Genomic DNA, 22,118 nt, shown 5'->3' with positions numbered 1-22,118 from the left:
GATGACATTGAGCCTAAGAATGATTAATTCTAGACCTCATTCTACCATGGAGCTTCTGAGTAACCTTGCGCTGGAGATTTACTTTCTCCAAGCTCATTTCTCTGTCTGAGAGCTGAGGGTACTAATAGAGGCCACCTACGACTGTCCTTAGGCTTGATGAGTGTTTGTGAATGTTCAGAGCAGTTTGGAAGGATAAAGGTTTTAAGAATACAACATGTTATTTAGAAAAAGTGAAAACATGATCAGAGAAGACTTGGAGCATCTTCCTCTATGTAGCCTTTTCATGAGATTCCTCTTTTTGTCTTATAAGGGAGAAAATCAGGTCAGGAGATGACTAATCCCACAGGCTAATCCCTTCCTTTAATGATCTCTGGACACACGCTCTTCTCCCAAAGGAGCACATTGGAATGTTGTCTTCAGATTCCCTCCTCAATGTAAATGTGTTCTTTCCTAGGAATACGAGAGTAGAGTTTTGGTAGTTTTTTTGCTGGCTGTGGGCCTGGGGCAGTCAGATGTTCTTGATCCCTCACTTTACCTTGGGCTTTGTGCAAATCACAGTGCTGTTCAGCTTCCTTTCCTCATATGTACAAGTGGAATAAAAACACCACTGTCTGGGAGGTCAAGTGAAAATTAATTAGCTGTGTTTTCAAGTTCCTCTCCATTGATATTCAGCACTCTCTGTATCATTAATTGGAACAACACGTTCAAACATTACTTCTATCCCATGACCACAAAGTTCTCAATGGAAATGGGTATGAAGGGATCTGGGAAATTTGCTCATCACTAAAGTGTTGGGATTCTGGTGACATTTCCTGAGCTTTACACTTTAAAAAGGCTCAGGGGACCTTTGCTACATCTGGTAGCCACTTTTCAATTGAGTGTTAGTTTAAAAATGCCCAAAATATTTTTATTTCTTTGCTTTCTCTTCCTTTCTTTCTTTGTTGATATTTCTCTCTGAATCTCTCTGGATTTCACTCTTTCTCACTCTCTCTGTTTCTCTCTCTCATTTCCCTAAACTTGAGGGAAGTGGTGAAAATGAAAGTTTAAGCTGAGTGTGTTTTAACAAAGTTGGCCAGCTCGCAGCCTTGCTGGGAAATAAAGCGCTTTTTAAATACAAGTGTCATCAAACTCATTAGTGTCCTCCTCCCCTTACCTCTTCCACATTGGGTCACTAACAAGTTACACTGTTTTTCTCTTTCCTCTCCAGTCGCCCTTGTTCTGGGGTTTTGTTCTCTTCTTCCTCATTTCTGCCTTGCTTGCTCATCTTAGAAGCTTGGGCTGCCCCTGCTGCCACCACTGTCATCACTCCCCAGCAGACAGAAAGGCTAAAATGTCAAAAGATGCCTCGGTTGCCTCTGACAAAAGTGCAGATCAGCGCTGAAAGGGAATAAATATGATAGGGGGCACAATAATAACAGTGTGCACTTGTTAACTACAAAAATCCAGCGGGACCTGGGGGCAGGAGGGAGGGAACCATGGAGAATAGAAGCTGCCTGGGCAGGAGCCCCCCCGAGGGGAAAGAGTGGAGGGGGTCCTCCAGCAGCAACCATCAATTCTATGGGCTGGTTTTGTTTTGTTTTGTGAGGTCTGAACTGAGGCTCAGCTGATGGGGCAGGGGGTGGCGAGGGGGTGAATAAGGGATTTTACCCAAACCAGTGACTCTGAATGGAGGTCTTGGGCTCTGTTGAGGGGGCCTCGGCAATGGGAGCTTGAAAAGAGGGTCTTTGGGTTGTTTGGGGGGGTTGGGGGGTGGGCGGGGGCTGAGGGAACATTTTGAGGTGGGAGGGGTAGAGGGAAGGAGGAAAATAGCACAATAATGGGAAAAAGGAGGCCAGCTTCTGAGCTCTCATTTCTGACAATGAGTCCCATGTGGTTCTCTTTATCTCAGCCATTCAGGAGTCAATAGAGAGAGCTTTTTTATTTTCAACTCTGAGTGTACAGCCACCCCCATTTCACACACACACACACACACACACACACTCACACACACACACTCACCTAAAAGTGCAAGACAGAGCAAGACATCGGAAATATCTAAAAAGCTATTTCTTCAGCACTGATCTGCTGAATTGTAGGTCCTTTTGCCAGCACTACACATACGGGACATTCAATTCACAGGCATCTCTGCCACTGGTCTGCTTCTGTTCCCCCAGCATCCCCACTCTCAGCCTCTAATCCCTTTTTCCTCTGTTACATACCCCTCCTCTTCCCTTTCCATGGATTCCTTGGTCCTCAACTCTTTAGAAAGACATGAGTCATGTGATGACAGGTGAAGCAGAGATCCATGATGGAGAGATGGTTATCTTTCACTAAAATAAGCAAAAAAAGATGGGAGAAAAACCAGCCTGAACTCTAGCCTAACTGTTTCAGTGTGTAGAAAACAGCAGACAACAAACAACAACATTGTTTTTGATGGTAGATTTCTGTGAAATAGTAAGTCCCCAGTTGGGAAGATCCCTTTCCATTTGTTCCTACACTATCACTGTGGCAACCACAGCCTCTGAAGTTAGCCCAATAGAAAATAATCCATCTATTTTTGTTTAATGAATATCGTTATGGATTCTCATGGGATATGGGAGTCTGATCAGGTACAGTATTCTTAATCAGGGGTGGAAGCTTTAAAAAATATGTAGATTCCAGGCCTCATCTCTGTAAGATTCAGATTCAGTAGCTCTGAATGGGGCTTGGGATTTGTGAGTTGTGTGTATGTGTGTGTGTGTGTGTGTGTGTGTTGGATCAGAGAGGCATTAGTCAAATAATGGTCACTAGGTATGAGTCCAATGCCAGACAAATGGCTGATTACTTGATTCAGATCCATCTGACCATGGGAAGGCTCTCTGCTATGAAGCAGTGTGGTCGAATGAAAGAAATGGGAAGGAGGAAATGATCATTTTCACTACCAAAGAAGATAAGGGGAAGAAGTCACTGAAAATGACAATAACATAAAGCAATTGTTTTATGCCACACAGTTCCTCAAGTGACTTGCCCAAGGTCACACAGCTGCTAAGTGGCTGAGCCAGAATGCCTCCCCAGACCTGAATAATATGAACAGCATGCTCTGAAGTGTGGGGAGACCCCAGGAGTGGGGTGGGATTAAGGGAACACTGGAAAGCAGGCTTTGCACAGCCCATGGGAATGCTCATAAGGATTGGTCATGCACACAATGGCTGTGAGCTATGGAGTGGCTCCTGGCCACTGCCTTCTCATCAAGGCCTCCATGATGACTGCTCTGGGTATTTGAAAGTTACTAAGAGAATTGATCTTATAAGTTCTCATCATGAGGGAAGAAATTATAACTACATGAAGTGATGGGGGTTAACTCATCTTGTGGTGATCCTTTTGCAATATACCTATACATATGTCAATCATTATGTCATCACTTTAAACTTATACTATGTTCTGTATCAATTATATCTCCATATATCTGAGGGAGAATATGTAATTTTTTAAAGAATCCAGGCTTCTCTTCACCTCTCACAAATCTCATTTCCTCCTTGTAATACAACTTGCTTTGCTGGGCAAAGTACCCTGCACCAAGCACAGAAGGAAGATGAGTATTGCTTTCAAATCTCTCTGAGCAGAGAAATGAGTGTAGCTTTCAGGTCTCTCTCATATGAAAAGGAACTCACAGTTGCTCTTTCCTTGGCTCCATTTACAGTGTCTTGAGGGTTCAAGCTGTGTGGCTTGGCTGTGAATATTGGGGAGGATGTGAAGAAGGTAGGTGACGGGTTGACTCCCATTCTGCCATACTGTTCTCTTCTTAACCAGCTCTCATCCTGCCAATTCTTCACAATATTTGAGTCCTAACTCTACTGCACAGTGTGGATGCACTCACAGGGTTCCGATGTGCTGATCCCCTCCCTCCAACTACAATAAATGTCCTCGAGGGCAGGAACACTGCCTGGTATTTCTTCTGTATCCCCAACATGCCCAAGCCCAATACTGGGCATATGGCACTCAGTTGGTTACTGGCCTTTGCTGGATTCCCAACAAGTACATTTTAAATTGGAATGCTCAGAGTCGACATGGTCTCCCGTTGTTTTTGCACACTATTCTTAAGCATCTTCCTGTTGTTGGCATGATCTAGTTCCTGGACCATCCCAATTGAGGTGTTTTAATTTCGTGTGGACTCCAGTGACGTTGGTGCTGCCTTTAGCTCCTTGCATTCAAATGCCCACTTCACTTTTCCCAGCCTGTCGTGTTAGTTCCACATCCTGGAGTCAAGCCCACTGTCTTTAGGTGTGTGTCTGTGCTTACTTAGTGTATTCACACTCATCTCAACTGTTGCTTAGCAATGCTTCTTGTTCACCTGTTGCCAATTTCCTAATACAAGGGCCACTCCAAACCTTCTCCGTTCTTCCACTTTACCTCCAGGCCCAGAGTTTGAAAATAACCTACATGCTACTTTATTGAGGTGGTGAGGCCCCAAGAAGCCTGAATATTCCATCTTGGCACCCCTCTTCTTCCAGATATGTGGAGACAAATTTGTTTGGGGTTGCTTTTTGTTCGAGGGGGTCCACCATTTATAGGGCTCACCCCTTTACCAGAGGACCTTTCTCCTTCAGGACTTTATCTCCTCAGATTCCTGTTCCTCTGCAGTTTTAGATACCATCAAACAATTTTCTCTCATTTTTTTCCCTTCTCCTTAATCAAAAAAGAAATCTATGTCACCACTATCATAAATTAAAAGACAACAAGAGCCCTTGCTTTTACATTCTCCTTCAGTTTCCATACTACTTTTCCTTTCATCTAAAAGATACATTCTAACTTTGTTATGACTTGGTCACTCCTTAATCTTGCATCATCTGTGTTTCTCTGTGTTGCTCTGTCATCTGTATTGCTCCCTTTTGCTCTGTGTTATCTGTACTGGAAAAGGCAACAGTAACCTTGAAGAGTCTTCCCTTGATCTCATTGTGCGGGGTTCTCTGATATGTTTGATGCTGTGGCCACTCTCTTCTCCTTGCACTTCTTTAATACTCTGTGTGCCTCTGTTTCTTTGGCTATTTCTCCATCAAGGCTGCACATATGGACATCTTTCCTAAGATTCAGTCTCTGTGTATTTCTTCTTGGAGATGTCTTTCACTTACAAGGCTATGACCACGTCTCAGCAGGGTCACACTATCACACTTCCAGTTGTCTATTGGATTTTTTTACTTTTCCTTCTTGCTGTTACTTAAATCTTAAAATATCTCAAATTGAATTTATGCCTCCTCCAAAACTGTTCATTTTCTATTTTACTAACTTCAAACTTCAAGATCAAAAAATAAAATAAAGAGGTTCCTGTCGTGGCTCAGTGGTTAACAAACCCTACTAGCATCCATGAGGATGTGGGTTCAATCCCTGGCCTCGTTCCATGGGTTAAGGATCTGGAGTTGCCATGAGCTGTGGCATAGGTTGCAGACAGGAGGTCCTGTGTTGCTGTGGCTCTGGTGTAGGCCGGTGGTTATAGCTCCAGCTGGACCCCTAGTCTGGGAACCTCTATATGCCATGGGTGTGGCGCTAGAAAGACAAAAAAATAAAAACAAACCTCAAGGTCAATACCTTTCCATTAAGTATACTATCCTATCAGTCATTAAAGTCTGTAACTCCTTTAGATCAACCCTTAATCCCATCTATTCAGTTCCCATCACCTCCATCCTAATTTTGACACTTGGACTATTGAAATTAATCTATTAAACTGCTTTTGTTAAAATGTACTTTTCTACTCAAAATATCCAGTGTTTCCATATAATTTGCAGAATCAAGTCCAATCTTAGCCTAACATTCAAGACCTTGGAGTTCCTGTTGTGGCTCAGTGATTAACAAATCTGACTAGCATCCATGAGGACACAGATTTGATCCCTGGCCTCACTCAGTGGGTTAAGTATCCTGTGTTGCTCTGACCTGTGGTGTAGGTTGCAGACACAGCTTGAATCTGGCATTGCTGTGGCTGTGGTATAGCAACTATAGCTCTGATTTGATCCTTAGCCTAGGAACCTCCAAATGTTGTGGGTGCAGCCCTAAAAAGAAAAAAAAAAAAAAAAAGGCTAACATTCAAGACCTTTCTGTGTTCCCATTGTTTTTCCGTCTGCCATATTTCCCTTAAACAAAAACATCACTCCAGCAAGCTGTTCTGCTCATAAGCTCCCAACTACTTTATGTTATCCTGCATCCACACAGTTGCTTTGGCCTTCCCCAGGCACTTGTCCCTCCTAGTGCCCTCTCTCCTGGCCTAACCTTCCTTCAAACTCCAAGTCAAATCCTACTTTTCAGAAAACCTTTTTTGACCATCTCAAGCTAAAGTAAACTCTTCTTTCCCTAAACTCCTTTTAACTCCCATAAGCCCCTAGCAGTTTATGAAATTATGTGTAATTACATTCTAGGCTTGAAATTTTGCTTCACCATTTGTTATCTTCCTAACTAGATTGTCTGCTCCCATTTGGATCTGGACCCCCAATTGACACCAAGCTCAGACTTAGGAAATACTAGCTGTCCTCTGCTGATTCTCCATGGATTTATAGATACAAGCTGCCTGTGTAAATTAAGTCCCAAGCCTGTGTGTGTATGAGAGCAAATACCTTGGGTAGGATTAACCATGTGCAGGTGTGGATATTTGTTGTACTTCTTTTCAAACAAAATCTTATTGATTGGCTACCAATGGAGCCATAGGCACCTTTCATCCTTTCTTTTTGGCTTTTCTTGAGCAGCTGGGAAAGAAGCAAGGTGGATAGATAGTCATATTCTCTTTCAAGTAACCTCACTTATCATTACCATGGCTAATTTCTTTCTTTATAATAAAGTAGTTCCACTGTTTACAGCAAAAAGATAAAAAAGAAAAATTTTGTGATAGAATCTGATTCAAGTATGTTAAAAGTGGAAATTTATATTGGACAAAGAGCTTTAGTTCATCTAGATCATGAGTTAATTTATTATTTCCAAGCACCACCTGCACTCATTTACCAAAAAGGAAAGTTATGAAAATATAGATCTAAATATATAGTTTTCTTATGTAAGGAATCAAAATCTCTATTAATGAGACTTTACTTCTTTAATTCAGGTCAGAGTCAATCCATCTTCATAAAACTCTCTCCATTTCTTGCCAAGTTGGTGTAGTAACATCTTGCCACTGGCGCAAATGTGTCGTGGACCAGCAACAAAAGTCATCACATGGGAGCTTGTGAGAAATGCAGACTCTCGGGACACCCCTCAGAATCAGCATCTTCACAAGATTGCCAATTGATTCACATTAAAGTTTGCAAAGCACTAAAGTAAAGCAGATTTGATTATCAGAAAGCATTGGAAATTCATCTCAGGTGGCATGAATGTGAAGCTTGACAATTCTGTAGGAATCTTAAAGCAAATATATGGGTGTTGATGAATTGACAATATAAGATACCCTCATCTTGCAGAACAGAGTGTTGCCCAAGACTGCAAGAGCCCTGAAAGAAATAATGCCCACACCCTTCCTCTTGGGCTCTGAAAATCCCTCCAAGATTTACAGTCCACCCTCTGGCCCTCACTTGTTTCTGTCACTTTGCCCTCCTGGACCTTCCCCTCTGTCTTTCTACAGATGTCTGGTTTAGACAGGCTGGCGTGAATTCCTGCTGCCATCCGTGGATGCCTATCAGTACCCTTCATGAGGCTAGGCTTCAGGAGAGAAAGGTCTTGAAACTGTGTATAACACAGGTGTGAATTGTCCCAAAGAGTGTTTTCCTCTAAAATGCCATCTGCTGCTGTCTTTACTCTGTCATCTTCCCCAAACCCATATGGAAAAATGTAATCATTTTAAGCATTGTATTTATTTCCTGCTGTTTTCCTGGTTGGCTTTTCCTAAATGTATCTTCATTTTAAATCTTTTTTTTTTTTTTTAACTGATACTCATATAAAAGAGCAAAGACTGGAGTTCCTTCTGTGGCACAGTGGGTTAAGCATCTGACTGCAGCAGTTTGGATGGCTGAAGAGCTGTGGGTTCGATTCCTGGCCCAGTCTGGTGGGTTAAAAGGATCTAGTGCATCGTTACTGAGGCTTGGATTTAATCCCTTGCCCAGGAACTTTGCAGGTGCAACCATAAAATTTAAAAAAAAAACAAAAAACAAAAGACAGCAGACCAGGAACAGGCAAACCATGTTGGTGTGAGGCTGAGTTCTCCTTAACCCTGAGAACCACCAGTGGTATTGCCTCCAATGAGTTTTTGCTCATGTATTTCTTTTCTTTTCTTTTTGTCTTTTTGCTATTTCTTGGGCCACTCACGTGGCATATGGAGGTTCCCAGGCCAGGAGTCGAATCGGTGCTGTAGTCACCAGCCTACGCCAGAGCCACAGCAACTCGGGATCCAAGCCGCATCTGCAACCTACACCACAGCTCACGGCAACGCCACATCGTTAACCCACTGAGCAAGGGCAGGGAGCGAACCCGCAACCTCATGGTTCCTAGTTGGATTCGTTAACCACTGCGCCACGACGGGAACTCCTCACGTATTTATTTTCATCAAATGTGATTGGCCCTCCTTGTGCCAGGTGCTATCCTATGGAGTGCAGGTATTTTGGTGAATAAAACCTAGTCTCTTTGTCTCTCCATGGTAAATATATTTGGGGTGGGTGAGGAAGGGGAGAGAGAGAACAAGAGCAAAATCCCTGGCCTCAAGCCTCCAGAATGAGCAGAATGATCGAGGCACAGAGAGGAGGCAAAAAGGGGACTGTGGGAAAATAGAGGAGAGGAAGGCAAGACGAAGAGACAGAAGTCAGAAAGCCTTGGGAGTGGTAGGGGGTGCCAATCACAGCCACTGCCCAACCCATGGCCACCACAGGGCAGCAGGCTCCCACCCAGGGTCTGCGGCCAAAGGATGTGTTTCTTCTTCAGAGGCAGGAGAGTTGCAGAAGAAAAATCTGCTAATAAGCCAGAGGCGAAAGACGCTCTTAGTAACAAGAAACCTTCTGAAGAAAGGAAGTTAGGAATCAGATCATAGCAAAGATAGAAGTTGGAATTTTAAAGCTCTGTCATTTGGGGAGGTTATAAGGCCGTGTCAGAGCATCCTGCTCTGAGAGTTCTCACAGTCCTGCGCAATCATCGCACAAACACCTCAGGGTGTGACTATAGGATCCTATGTGTATATGTGTGTTGGGATCGTGGGGGTGCGAAACGCTTGGGCAGAGGGAAAGAAAGAAGGGAAGGCCATTAAAAGCCTTGCTGAGAAAGGTATTTCTTGTGCACAAAAAAGAATCAGGCCCCTCGCTCCCTACTGAGCCCATTTCTCCTGCCTTTACCCGAGCTGTCAGGCATGAATCCCTGTAGCATTCCGTAACTAATTGACAGTAATGGGGGCCATTGGGAGTCTAAGAATACATGGCATTGCCCGGCATGCACTGGAAAGAAGGGGGGCTGCCTGGGGGCAGCTATGGGGAAAATAAAGGCTGTCTTGTAAACTTTTTTAACTTGAAGGTAGGAGGTAGAAAGGAGGGAGGAGCAGATTTAGGCAAACTTCGACTTTAGCCTAGAAATGAAAAATTGTAAATACCCTGTCTCATCCCGGGCTGACATCCCAGGATACTCAGTTTGCCACAGAGAAGAAACAGATGGAATTTCAGTTAACCCCAGGGCCCCCTGTGAAATCTATATTGTACCCTCTGGATTTACAACATATTGTAATATATGACTGCAGGCTCTCGAGATTCCATCGCAAATCAACGCTCTTTATTCCAGGGGTTCAGGAAACAGCTACAAAGGCCCACTTCAGAATCACAAGTGGCCAACTTTTTACAACTTCTTCCTCAGAGTTGAAATCAGATTTTTAATTTTACAGCAGATCTTGTTATTTGAGCTTTCTCACATTTTTTTAAAGAGGGGACACTTTTTTCCCCCTTCTATTTATGATGATGTTTATGTGTTAAAACTGGTTAACCCAGAGAGAAAATTGGTAAAGATACGCCATTATCACACCCTGAGGAACGATTCACCACAGACCCAGGGTAAATTATATCCCAAGGATTTTTGCATTTGAAAAATGCATACCTTTCTAAAATGTAGTTTTTAATAGTAACGATATTCAACATAAAAACAAAAGCATTACCTCTGCTATGGATAATACACTGAAGTTGTAAATGTTGAAATAACTTTTAAGATTTCCAAGTTGTTTTTCGAAACCAGAATTGTTTATCTGGTACCTACAGACTTAGAGCTTTGACTTTTATTTCTTTGCTCTTCTGGTATTACTGGCCTCACCTATCTGCATGTGTTCTTCATTTCGGAAATAATATTTGTATAAGCACTCGGCTTTTCACAAACACAAACTTTCCGAATTAATTTTGATGTTGATACATTTGATCAAGGGATCAAATAATGATATTGATATTAGGGATACATTTTCAGCGTATTTTTCTCAGCAGACTACTTTTCTCTCAAATTGCCCTTCACCTCAAATCTTTCATGACCTTCTGCAGAGACGAGTTACCGCTGTGCAGTAGCTCAGACTCTTTACTCTTCAGGTCGCTGCTCCATGGCCCAGCATTGTTTTATGGAAGATTTGCCCCCAGATTCATGGGAAATATCTCTAGGAATCCAGATAAACATAGTCTTGTACTTTGAGAAAGAGTCATTTTGGAGAAATGAAATATGTCTTTTAAAAAGAGGTTGAGGGGAGGTTCCTATTGTGGCACATCAGAAACGAATCTAACCATTAACCATGAGATTGCAGGTTCAATCCCTGGCCTCTCTCGGTGGGTTAAGAATCCAGCATTTCTGTGAGCTATGGTGTAGGTCACAGACACAGCTCGGATCCTGGTGTTGCTGTGGCTGTGGTGTAAGCCAGCAGGTGTAACTCTGATTCGACCCCTAGCTGGGAACCTCCATGTGCCATGGGTGTGCCCTAAAAAGCAAAATAAATAAATAAAAATTAAAAGAGGTCTAGGGGTTGAAATAGGATGTCAAGTGTCTTCCTCTCCAGGGGAAACACGAGGAACTGAGGCCCAGAGGGCTGTCCTTAAAAACACATCTTATTAGATTCAGATGCTGAGAGCTGGAAGGACTGGGAAAAAATGCCATTCAGGCAGCAAAGAGATTGTGTGTCCCCACTCTTCTGTTTCATGGAAACAAATAGGCAGAATTCAGTGAGGTCATAGCAGGGAGGTTCTTCCCCAGATTGTCAGGAGGGTAGCGTTCTCTAGCCAGCTGCTCTTTTCCTCCACCAAATGCACGGTCTTGGAGGAACACATCAGGGAACGCTTTCTCCGTGCACCTACCAGCGTATGGCTAGACCAGCAGGGGCCATTACTTGGTGGGGACATCCAACCCAGTGAGGCAGAGAGCCTTGGGGTGGCACAGGGACTCTGGTGGGGGCCACAGGGGAAACTTAAGGGACTGGCAACCTGCTCTTCCACAAGGTTTGGAGCATTGGCCCCACGGTTGGAAGAAGGTCCTTCTAATGGAACAAGCCCATTTTTCTAGTGACGTTGGTTTATCCCCATAAACCCACTCTTTAATCAGGAAACAATTGTGTGCAGTGTTTCTAAATAGGCTGAACACATGCCTGTTTTGGACATCTTAATATCAGGCCATCAAAAGTCATTTTAATGTAGTCGGATGTTATTTCCTCAGCTGAGCGAAAACATGGATTTGTTATTAAATCCAGACCAACATTCAGTTAACCTGCCTCATTTCTATTCTAGACATCATTTATTTTGAAAAGAATAAATATGTGGTTACTTAAAAATAACATACCAACCAAATTTTAGGAGTGATTGAGTTTTTGTTTGCTTTTTTACCTTGAGCGTGTATTTATCACATGTGAATATTAAGTTGATACTTTAGTACTTGCCATGTGCCAGGCACTGTTCAAAATTTTTTATATTTATCAATTATCTAATGAACACAGTTCTCTAGGAGAGATTATTGTCCTCCTTTCCAAAGAGAGAACATTAATGACATAATAACAGTATTCTGAGTACAGAGATGTCTCTCAGCCTTTAGACTTTATGGCCAGGCATCATGTTTTCTGACAGCTTGTTCATTTGCAGAGTTGAAAGTGACTTATCGGAGTTCCCGTCATGGCGCAGTGGTTAACGAATCCGACTAGGAACCATGAGGTTGCGGGTTCGCTCCCTGCCCTTGCTCAGTGGGTTAACGATCCAGCGTTGCCGCGAGCTGTGGTGTAGGTTGCAGACGCGGCTCGGATCCCGCGTTGCTGTGGCTCTGGCGTAGGCCGGTGGCTACAGCTCCAATTCGACCCCTAGCCTGGGAACCTCCATATGCCATGGGAGCAGCCCAAAGCAGCCCAAGAAATAGCAACAACAACAACAACAACAAGACAAAAAAAAAAAAGAAAGTGACTTATCGTTTAAAACATAACCAGCAGGATCCTTCTTCATCCTTCCTCCCTTACTCTGCTCTGAACTCTACACTATTTACAACTTGTTTGAGATGCCCGCAGTTGTGCTTGGCAACTTTACTTTTGGTACTTTTGTTTTTATTTTTATCCTATTAATTTCCTATTCCAACACCACCAGAAATTAAATCGAGGTAAAAGAAGGAAAGGATAATATGGGAGGTGTTCTGAAATCACCTGGTTTAAACTTCATGATCAGATAAGGTGAAAAAATATATGGGTGGTGAATTTTTTTGCTATTACTTTACTTTTTCCTTGTATGTGTGTTTTCTGGGTTGGTTTTATGATTTGAGCATATCTTTTCTTGAAGACTCAAACCATGATTGTTTTTAATCTCTTTGCTGAGCCAAGGAAAGTAAGGACATTAGGCCGAACAAGCTCTCTGTTGGCTCTCATACACTAGTTTCTTCCAAAAGTCTTCACTGACAAGTCTTTCCCAAAGGTATCTCTTCCTTTCTTTGAATTCTCTTGGCATTTACATACATAGGCAGTACCTCACCACCACGCCTGTGTTTTTTAATTTGCTTTGGGATTCTTCTCTATGTTTAACTGGCACACATCTTAGCTTCAGAATCAAGTTCCAAGAAAAAGGGCTATTCTTTTCCTTTGAAGATTCTTCAGAGCCTGATTTTATAGGTCAGACCATTTGTTGAGCTGACTTAGAGAGAGGACTATCTATAAATGACATATTTCCCTGAAGTATGATTGCTGAGCACTGAACTGATTGGGAAACTAGGCCAAGTAGACAAAGTATCACAGTGAGAATAGGAGGAGCACTGGTCTGGGCTGTGCCAGATTCTGGCAGATAGAAAGATAATCTTAGGTGAAATCAGGGGCCCAGACAGCAGTGGAGACAGAGCTGGAGTCCAGCTTGGGCCCCTCTGTAGTGGCGGGACCAAAGAAACGAAACTGTCCAGAATGTTGGAAGATGCTGAAGATAGAGACCAGAAGTAAGATTGGGTTTTCTCTAAACAAAAGAAGAGACGTTCCCTGTAACATCTGTAGAGAAGAGTCCAGGGGAAGCATTTGCACTGAAGTTGGAAAGCCAACCCATGGGACAGCAGAGATGAAGATGTTCAAGGAAAAGCATTGATGTGGCTGAGTGACTTGCCAGGAATCTTTGACTGGGCTGTTACGACACTACTGATTCCAGGATCTCATTTTTGTGGTTTCGACAACTCTTCCTCCATTCTCTGCAGATTCCACTCTTTACCATAAGTATGAGTTTTGACCTTTTGTTCTCTTTATCTTTGAAAGCTCCAGGAATTCATCGTCTAAGGAGGATCAGATTCTGCTTGTGAGAGCAGAGTCGTGCCATGTGCACTGTCCTAAGCCTGCCACAGGCACCATAGCAAGGACAGCCACTCAGGCCCAACAGCATTACCATTTCTGGCTGTATCTTCTTCTGTATATCAGCAAGCTGTTTCTGTGTCTTCAGAAATCATTCCTGCCTGCCATTAACACTGACAAAATAAATTGTCATTCATGTAGGATCTTTCCAACAAGCAGCTAAAATTTAGTAATGGCAAAACAATGTCTCTCTTTTTCTCTCTAATTGGTTTTATTTTTCTAGTAGTCTTTAGGTTTAAAGAAACATTGAGTGGAAAATAAAGGGAGTTCCCAAATATTCTCTCCCTCCCCATTCCTTTACCTCCTTTCACTACAGATTCTCCTATTATTAACATCTTGAATCAGGGTGGTATATTTCTTATAACCTATGAGCCAATATTGATACATATTCATTAACTAAAGTCCATAGTATATATTAGGGTGTTATACATCCTATGGGTTTTGACGAATGTATAGTGAAAATCATCCACAATTATAGTATCAAACAGAATAGTTTTATTGCCCTAAACTCCCTATGCTGTATCTAATCACCCCTCCCTCCCTATCCTCCCCTCTAACCCCTGGCCATCACTAATAGCTTTTACTGTCTCCACAGTTTTTGCCTTGGCCAGAAGGCCATGTAGTTGGAGTTACATAGTATATAGTATTTTCAGATTGGCTTCTTTCACTGAACAGTATTCATTTAAGGTCCCTTCATGTCTTTTCTTGACTTGATAGCTTGTTTCTTTTTATTATCAAATAATATCCCACTATCTGGATATACCACAGTTTGTTTATCCATTCACCTTCCAAGATGAAGGACATCTAGGTTGCTTCTAAGCTTTGGCAGTTCTGAACAAAGCTACTCTAAACATCCATGTGCAGGTTTTTCTCATTTTGAAGTAGAGCTGCAGAAGCAAGCCTCCCAGAATTCTGTGTCTCTGCACTTCCCCATCTGGCTTATTAACTGGCTGGCTCCAAGGCTCTGGGAACCAATTGCTCACAATTACTATTGGTCCTCTTCCAAGCTTAACATGGCAGTAGTTAAGGTCATAGTTATGTCCAAATGGCCTGATGGTGGATCCCAGACCAGGGAAAAATGGGCATTAAGGTATCACCATTGTGAAGGAGAGGCAGTCAGCTGACCCAGAAGAACCTATCCCACCTCACCTGTGGCCCGTGGAACCTGGACTTCTGTCTGAGAAGTCATCTTAGAGATGCCATTTCCAGTCACATGCTGCAGACAGACCACTTTCATCCTCTAAAGCCGATGCCCAGGTTGCTCAATGCTGTATTTACACTCCACCCTTAACCTTTCCACCTGCGTGTTTTTAAAACCTGCTTCAGCCTCAGGAACATAGTCCTCAAATTCTTTGTTCCATTTTGGGAAGAGGTTCTTAGGTTCCCAAACTGCAGAACAAAACCAGTCTACTGACACTGGTTTTTGTGAAGGAAAACCAGCATTTACTATAGGCCAGAAACCAAGAGAAGAGGCAGCTCATGCTCAAAAGACAAGAACTCCCTGATGTTTTTCAGAAAAGGGCTTATAAAGGCAACATTTGGGGTAAGGATTGCAGGGGGCATGATTTTCTTCTGATTGGTTAGTGGTGCAGTAACAGAGTGGTGGTTTAGGTATCTTAACTATCAACCTTCGGGTTGTAACCAGTCTGGGTCTGTGTGCGTGTGGTCAGCATGTAGTCGCCAGCCTCTACCTGGGTGGGGATCTTAGTTGCTGCAGAACAAGGCAAAGATATGGTCAGATTGTTATGTATATCCCTTGAGGAGGAACTAAAACTGTGTTATTACTGACCTATTTTTTCTTGACTGCTTTTCCTTTGTTTCTGCATTCCCTCAGTCTCCTGATGAGTAACTATTTGAGCCTGCTCTTTGGAGCTCAGGGAAGGGCTAAGAGATTAAAGCTTTTTTTTTTTTTTTTTTTTTTTTTTTTCCCAAATAAGAAACAAGGGTTCCAGAGGGGCTTTTGTACCATATAGGGTCCTGCTCAGTTTTCACCTCTCCATATTCTTTGATACTTCTCAATCCTGTTGGGTAATAGGCATGGGACAGGAAAGGGAATAAAGTTTTGGATAGGAAGATTCATCTTAAGGGGACTTGGTTTTAGGGGGACTTGGTTTCAATCAGAACCATCCACTTTAGATTTCTTCAACTGGTTCCTTCCCTCTGTTAATGTGTTAGCCTCTTGACTTCCACATACACTTAAAATGCATTTGGGGTTTTTTCTTTCCCATGAATGTGTGGGCTTCCACAGCAAAGTTGCAAAGGTGGTCTCTCTCCTCAGGCTTCTCCTTCCCACCCACCCTCTGATGCCTCTATGCTCCCCACAGCCCCACCCTCGGCACCCACAAGAGCCCTCCCAACCTGCTCCCAGACTCTGTAGTTACGTCAATCATCCCAAACAGTAAAGGGCCAAAAACAGCTTAAGCATTTTTCATCCCTTATTGCATTTCAAAAAGGGACTGCTAGGATCAGCCGGGAGTAGAGGAGACACATGAAGCTTTGGGATACCCAGCCCCACCTCAAGGCAGAGGCACTCTGCCTGGCCTGACAAGATGAGAACACGGTGAACTCCTTAATAGCTTCTGCTTTAGGTTACCTCCTCACTTAGAGCTGCCTGAACATCTGCTGGAAACTTTCTTATCATGTAACGCACCTCTTGAACATTCCCTGAAGAGGGTCCACCTTTCAGTTTTCTTAGGGCGATTTTTTGGAGTTCACGTCCTCACCCTCGTTCGTTCGTTCAGAGGTCTGCTCTGAGCTGAGCTCCTGGTGGAGGAATGTGTGCATTGCTCTGGGTGTCAACAGAGTGGGCTTCTGCTGGCCAGGCCTAGGCAACCTCTCCCTATTTTGTATAACCCTCTGTGAAGTGTGGCTGACAGCACTTAATATGAGGTTACCTGTAAACCTGCCCATTAGCATTTTAGAGAGGAGTGGATACTAACCTGTCAAAGTCAGTGAAACAAGGCAGCAGGAGCAGAAGTAGCAGGAACTGGACATCAAATCTTGGTGGTTCTGAGGTAGAACCAGGAAGACCAAAGGTGAAGAAGCAGTGAGGGTGAGTTGAGTGAGATGGTGTAATTAATGATAGTGTATTTTGTGTGCCAGGATCTCTGTGGTTACAGAAATAAAGACGGCAGTCGGCTCTCAGGGTCTAGGTTTGGCAATGAAAAACAGTTCTCTCTCATCCAAATAGCAACACCAAGTTGGAATTGGGAGAAAGCCGTTGATTTTCCTACTATCAGAAAACTTTTGAGTCAGCGCTGCCTGTTTCCTAAGCAGAGCAAGCAAGGCAGTAGGCTCTAATGTTTTCACAGGATCTGCCATATTTGCTGAGCCACACTTCAAGGGGATTTACATGTATTACCTCAGTTTAGGGAGGTACCTCTGTCTTAAACAGAAGTCAATGAAGGCAAGGAAGGTTAAGTGACTTGCACAGGAACACACGACTAATAATTATCAGAGTCTTGGTCCAGCTGTTTCCAAAGCCTGTTCTCATGCTCTGTAGAGGATTAGAATTCAGTCCCCCTACGTTCCTACCCAAGACCCTCCTCTAAGAAAACACTTGTCCCTTAGGTAGAAGGAGGAGCTTGAAATCTTACAATTAGACATTTATCCTTTACCTAATCGCTTTGTTCCTTGGTAAATTTCTGCTGAGAGGAATGAGCCATTGAAAAGTTTAGCATAAATGTCTTGCTTAACTGAGACTATATTTATGAAAGAATTTCCTGCAAGGAAAATTTGATTGTGTGCATGTGAAAAAGGGACAAGAAGAGAGACTAATACCAAAGGGGAAGCAGAGATGGAAGACAACTTTGCCTACTCCTCAAATTGTGGGTGCAATGCTACCTGGAAGAAGCTCTACTTCTCTGGGCTTCTCTTCCTGTCCAGAGAACATGAGGGTAACTGGCTCGTTCACCGCAAAGGATCAGTGAGTGGGCAGAGGCCAGAGAGGAAAATGCAGGCAAAAGCAGAGATGGGGGTGGGAGCAGTGGTGTGGAGACAAAGGGGGAAGTAACTTTTTAAATAAAAAATGATAAGTGATGAATAGAATGGCTAATCCTGGGGAGCCCTGAGAATCCTGGCTGCCAAGCAAGGGCCTCTCTTTTTTTCACTTTCCTTTTTCTTTTCTTTTTAATTTTCTTTTATTTAATTTCGCTGCAGCACGTATAATCAATTACAGCCTGAATCGGGATAAAGGGAGGGGAAGCACTTTAATTCATAAATCAATTTTATACGGTCATCAGTCAGGTTGTGAATGCAAATACCTCTGTCGGTTTAGGTTATTCAGAATTAATTGACTCCCGCCGGGCTGGGCTGCAGATGGAGAGGGGCTTTCTCACAGAGTCTCCTTGGGCCCAGCATGGGGGCCGACGGCTTCCTCCCTTCCCCCTCAGGCCCTTGGCCACCCCTCCTCCCTTGCTCCTTTACCCTCTGGGCCCCAAACTTGGAGATGATGGGATTGGGCGTCCAGCAAAGAAGCTGGGTGGATAAGAGCCCAGGAAGATTATCTGAAGAAGGAAGGGGATACACAGTAAGATGAAAGCCCCCAAACAAACCCTCTTCAGCCCAGGCCCTACAGAGACACCTTTATGTGATTAGAAATGCTTAGCTTTCAAGGGTCTGCTTTTAAGTTCTCTTGAGCTTCTTAAATAAAAGAGAAAAAAGAAAACAAACAGAAAAGCCAGAGCCCCTGGGCTGAAGCTGAAGGGATATCGTTCAGAAACTACCAGGTGGCAGGGGTTTGTGTGCGGCTGCCAGATTTGAGCAGCCGGAAAGCAGCCTGGGACAGAGGGCCATACACCCGCCAGGCCCAGCAGAAGTGAGGTCAAGGTCCTGCCCCAAGCACCTGAGGCTGATGGTGACAGAGACAGTCCTGGGCTGTGGCCCCGTACTGTGGATGCAGAGGACGAATGAATCAGGTATAGGAAGAACTGAGGTGGCCTCTCCGGGCATTTTCCTAAGGCAAGGTCTTCTATCACTGGAGTTCATTCCAGTTTGGAAAAGACACACACCTGTCCACCATTCAGCATTCCCTGTCCTCTGCTTTGCAGCTGAACATACCCCTAGGTGTCTTGCTCCAAATCAGACTGTTTTCGTGGTGTTCACCAGTGGCCCCCATGTTAGAATCACCCAGGGAGCTTTTTGTTTTGTGTGTTTGGCTGCTGATTTATTAATGCTGATATGCAGGTCCACTCTTAAAAAGTTTGCTTTAATCAGGTCTTGAGTAGAGCCCAAGAAATTGGGCTTTGTTAATAAAGGTGCAGGTCTATGTACAGGTAAGGATGGAGTATCTGAGAACCTCACCCCACCCCCAGGCCCTCTCCACAACCTGGCAGTCGTTCTCAAAGTGTGGTGCATTAGAATTATGTGGGCAGGGGGAAAAAATGCTAAGAAAAAAAACAAAACAAAACAAAATAAAATCTGAGATTGCATATGTTACAGATTCTGTGCAGATCCCCTGCAGACACAGTGAATCTCTGAAAAATTCTGAAACCTAGACAAACTCCCAGTAAGTGTGGGAATCTCTGCGGGGGCAAAGCACCAAGATGTCAGCACTGTCCTTACTGAAAAGCAAATGCTAGCCTGCTCCATTGGTAAGTATCACATTTGCCTTCACAAACAATTCTTATTTGTGAATTCTGCCAGGAAGTGCTCCTGAGAGACCCAGATGACCTGAATCCAGATGCAAAAGGAAAACAATCCATTGGATGGGATGATCTTAAAGATTCCCAAGCGTGGGTTCTCCATCCATATTGAGCCTCTAAAAAATCAGCTGAAAATTCTTACGTATTTTTAACCAGAACTCAAATAACCACCCCCTGATCTGTAGCACAGTTGTTTGTATACAAATGAGCCATGTTTATTTATCATAAAAGGCAAAATAAATTCTTGGAAAAATGTTCCAGTTAGTCATTCATTTGTATTACCGTATGTTATTGGAGGCAATAAAACTGCCTTTCTCTAAAAATCTCAATACTTCAGGCTTTATTCCCAAGTCAGACTAGACTTCCTCTCCCAAAAGTCTGAAGGACTTAATGGAGATTAAATGTGTGTTTTCTCCTGCTCTACTTAGCCAGCAGCAAAGAGAAATTGGGGGCATGTGCAGTTTCAGAATGAAAGGGCACCTTGTTTGCAAAGCTCCATGTTTATAAGGTAGAAGACGAAGACATCCATGTCTGTGAAAAAAATCCTTAGACCATTAAAGCAATATGGCCAGGTGATTAAACACACAAGCTTCAGAGTCAATACTGCCCAGCTTTGAAACAGCTTCAGCACTTAGCCTGGACAAAATGTAAAACCTGTGTGCCTCAGTTTCATCCTTTTTAAAGTGGGAATATTAACAGGAACTATGAGGATTAAATGAGATTAAAACATCTAAAAAGCTAAGCAGAGAGCAAGCTCAGAAAATGGCAGTCCTTACTTTGAGAGAAAGTGTGGATGTGAAGTTTCTGAGGAGTGGATCAGTGGACCTGTGGATATGATGTGGTCCCCCCATGCGTATCAGCATCCTGGGGAAATGCGTTAGAAATGTGAAATCCCCAGGCCCATCCCAGAACTACTGAACGGAAGCCCTGGGGTTGGGGATCAATACCCAGTGTTTTAACAAGCCCTCCAGGGGATTCTGAGCCACACTAAAGTTGGAGAACTACAGGCTAAGTTGAGGGCTGGAGGCTCAGCAAGCAACAAGAACATTCTTAGAGCCAAGCATTTGTGATAAAGAAAGAGGTTGGACTTGGCTCTCTGTAGAGGAAATAGATGAAGACGGTTCACACGATGGTGTTTGCAGCTGGAGTGTCCAACAAAAGGGTGAGATCTCACCAGGAACCATAACGCCTTGTACAGCAGCACTGTTTGCAAAGCCCTGCCCCAGGCAGCATCTCAGACTTACAACCTCAGACACCTTCCCCCTCCACACCCTGGCCCCTCCCCAGATTCTGAGGCCCAGGGGTGCCTCTGACCCCACTGAGCCCTGGGACCTCAGCAGGCTGCACTGCCCACTCTGTTGCTGGATGGGAGCAGCAGGGAAGTCTGAGGCTCCTGCCCCAGACTGGTGCAAAGAGGGCAGCTCTGCCAGGAAAAGGGTCCTAGAAGAGCAGTCTCAGCCATGCTGCTTTGAGATGCCAGTGGAGTCCCTTCACCCTGGCGCTTTACTTCTCCCACAGCAGGATTCCCAAGAGCCAGATGGTAGAGATGGGGGGCAAGGCAGTCTGGAAGGGTGGGAACAAAGGAAGGTCATGCGTATAGAGGTTTTTTAAAAGGTATCAAAAAAAAAAAAAGAAAGAAAAAGAAAAGAGAGTGAAGGAATGAGAGAGAAGTCTGGGGTTTTGGAGATAAATCAGGTTACAGATCTACAAGAGGCTAAAGTAGGAGAGGCAGGCACAAGGAGGAGCTGATGGGATGGCTAAAGTGTCCCGTTAAAGGTTTCTACTTCCTTTCCACAAACAATTGAGCACCTACTGGGCACCAGGGGCTCTACTAGGCTCTGAGAGACAAAAATGCCTAAGACACAATTCCTGTCGTCCAGGAGCCTTTGAAGAAAGGCAGAAGCAAATAGAAAAATTGTGCACATTCCTCCCAAAATGACATCTGAAGAAAGGAAGCAAACAAAACAACTCCCAAAGTTTTTTAAAACATTTCCCTTAAATTTGAGATTTGAAGTTCAGTGAACAGGTGAAATGTTAACGATCCACTCCTGATCCCTCTCCTTTCCACGCACATACATACATGGGCTGCCTACAAACACACACATGCACGCCACAAACACACTTCAGTGGCCAGTGTGTCCTTGTGGAGCTGGCCTGTGAAGGATCAGCCCAGCTGCTTCGGGCCCTGCCACTGGACTCCAGTCTTGATCAGAAAAGCACAAGAAGTTCATGAAAGAAACAAATCCTAGGAGTTTCTGGTACATAAGCCACCACCAGTCTACCTTCCTGTCAGTGAGGTAAGGGTAAAGGAATCTGACAAACACAGATTTAATTTCCTGTGAAATGCACAGGGGATTAGAAACTAAGAGGGGAGCAGGATTTGGACCAAGACTTTTGGGGTTTTAGCACACAGGCACATAAAATCCTTTTGGTGTGTTTACCAGGCCCAAGCCCCTTGGTTTCAGCATCCTTGGCGGGCACTGCCTCCTCCACCTGAGCCCTTTAGCTCTCCTCCCTTAGGGCCGTCTCTGCATGGGGACGAAAATGAGGGCGTCTTTGTTGGGGTGGTGGCTGGGACTTAGGTCACACGCTTCCCAAGATACCTGTCCCAGTGTCACTTTCCCAGGTCACTGTCCTCCCTTCACACTTTCTCCAAAATTAGGCTGGGGCAAAAAGGAAACTTGAAAAAGGGCCCCTTTGTTACTAAGCACGCATCAGCCCCCAGGTATTCCTGGGATCTGTTCTCTTGCTCCCTGAAGGAAGAAGAAATG

The 22,118-nt window shown here is 43.9% G+C and overlaps 1 protein-coding gene across 1 annotated transcript in view; it reads left to right on the top strand.

The window, feature by feature from the left end:
* GTPBP8 (GTP binding protein 8 (putative)) overlaps positions 1-19,196 on the top strand; it is a 91,861-nt gene extending 72,665 nt beyond the window's left edge. The window contains exon 6 of the mRNA XM_047792492.1: positions 19,145-19,196. Within this exon, the coding sequence (XP_047648448.1) occupies positions 19,145-19,175 (31 nt within the window). The 3' untranslated portion in view covers positions 19,176-19,196. The remainder of the gene's footprint in view (positions 1-19,144) is intronic.
* Positions 19,197-22,118: the final 2,922 nt, after the last annotated feature.

The sequence above is a fragment of the Phacochoerus africanus genome, chromosome 1 (assembly GCF_016906955.1).
Source record: "Phacochoerus africanus isolate WHEZ1 chromosome 1, ROS_Pafr_v1, whole genome shotgun sequence".
Lineage (NCBI taxonomy): Eukaryota > Metazoa > Chordata > Mammalia > Artiodactyla > Suidae > Phacochoerus > Phacochoerus africanus.
This window is presented reverse-complemented; position numbering and strand designations above follow the sequence as displayed.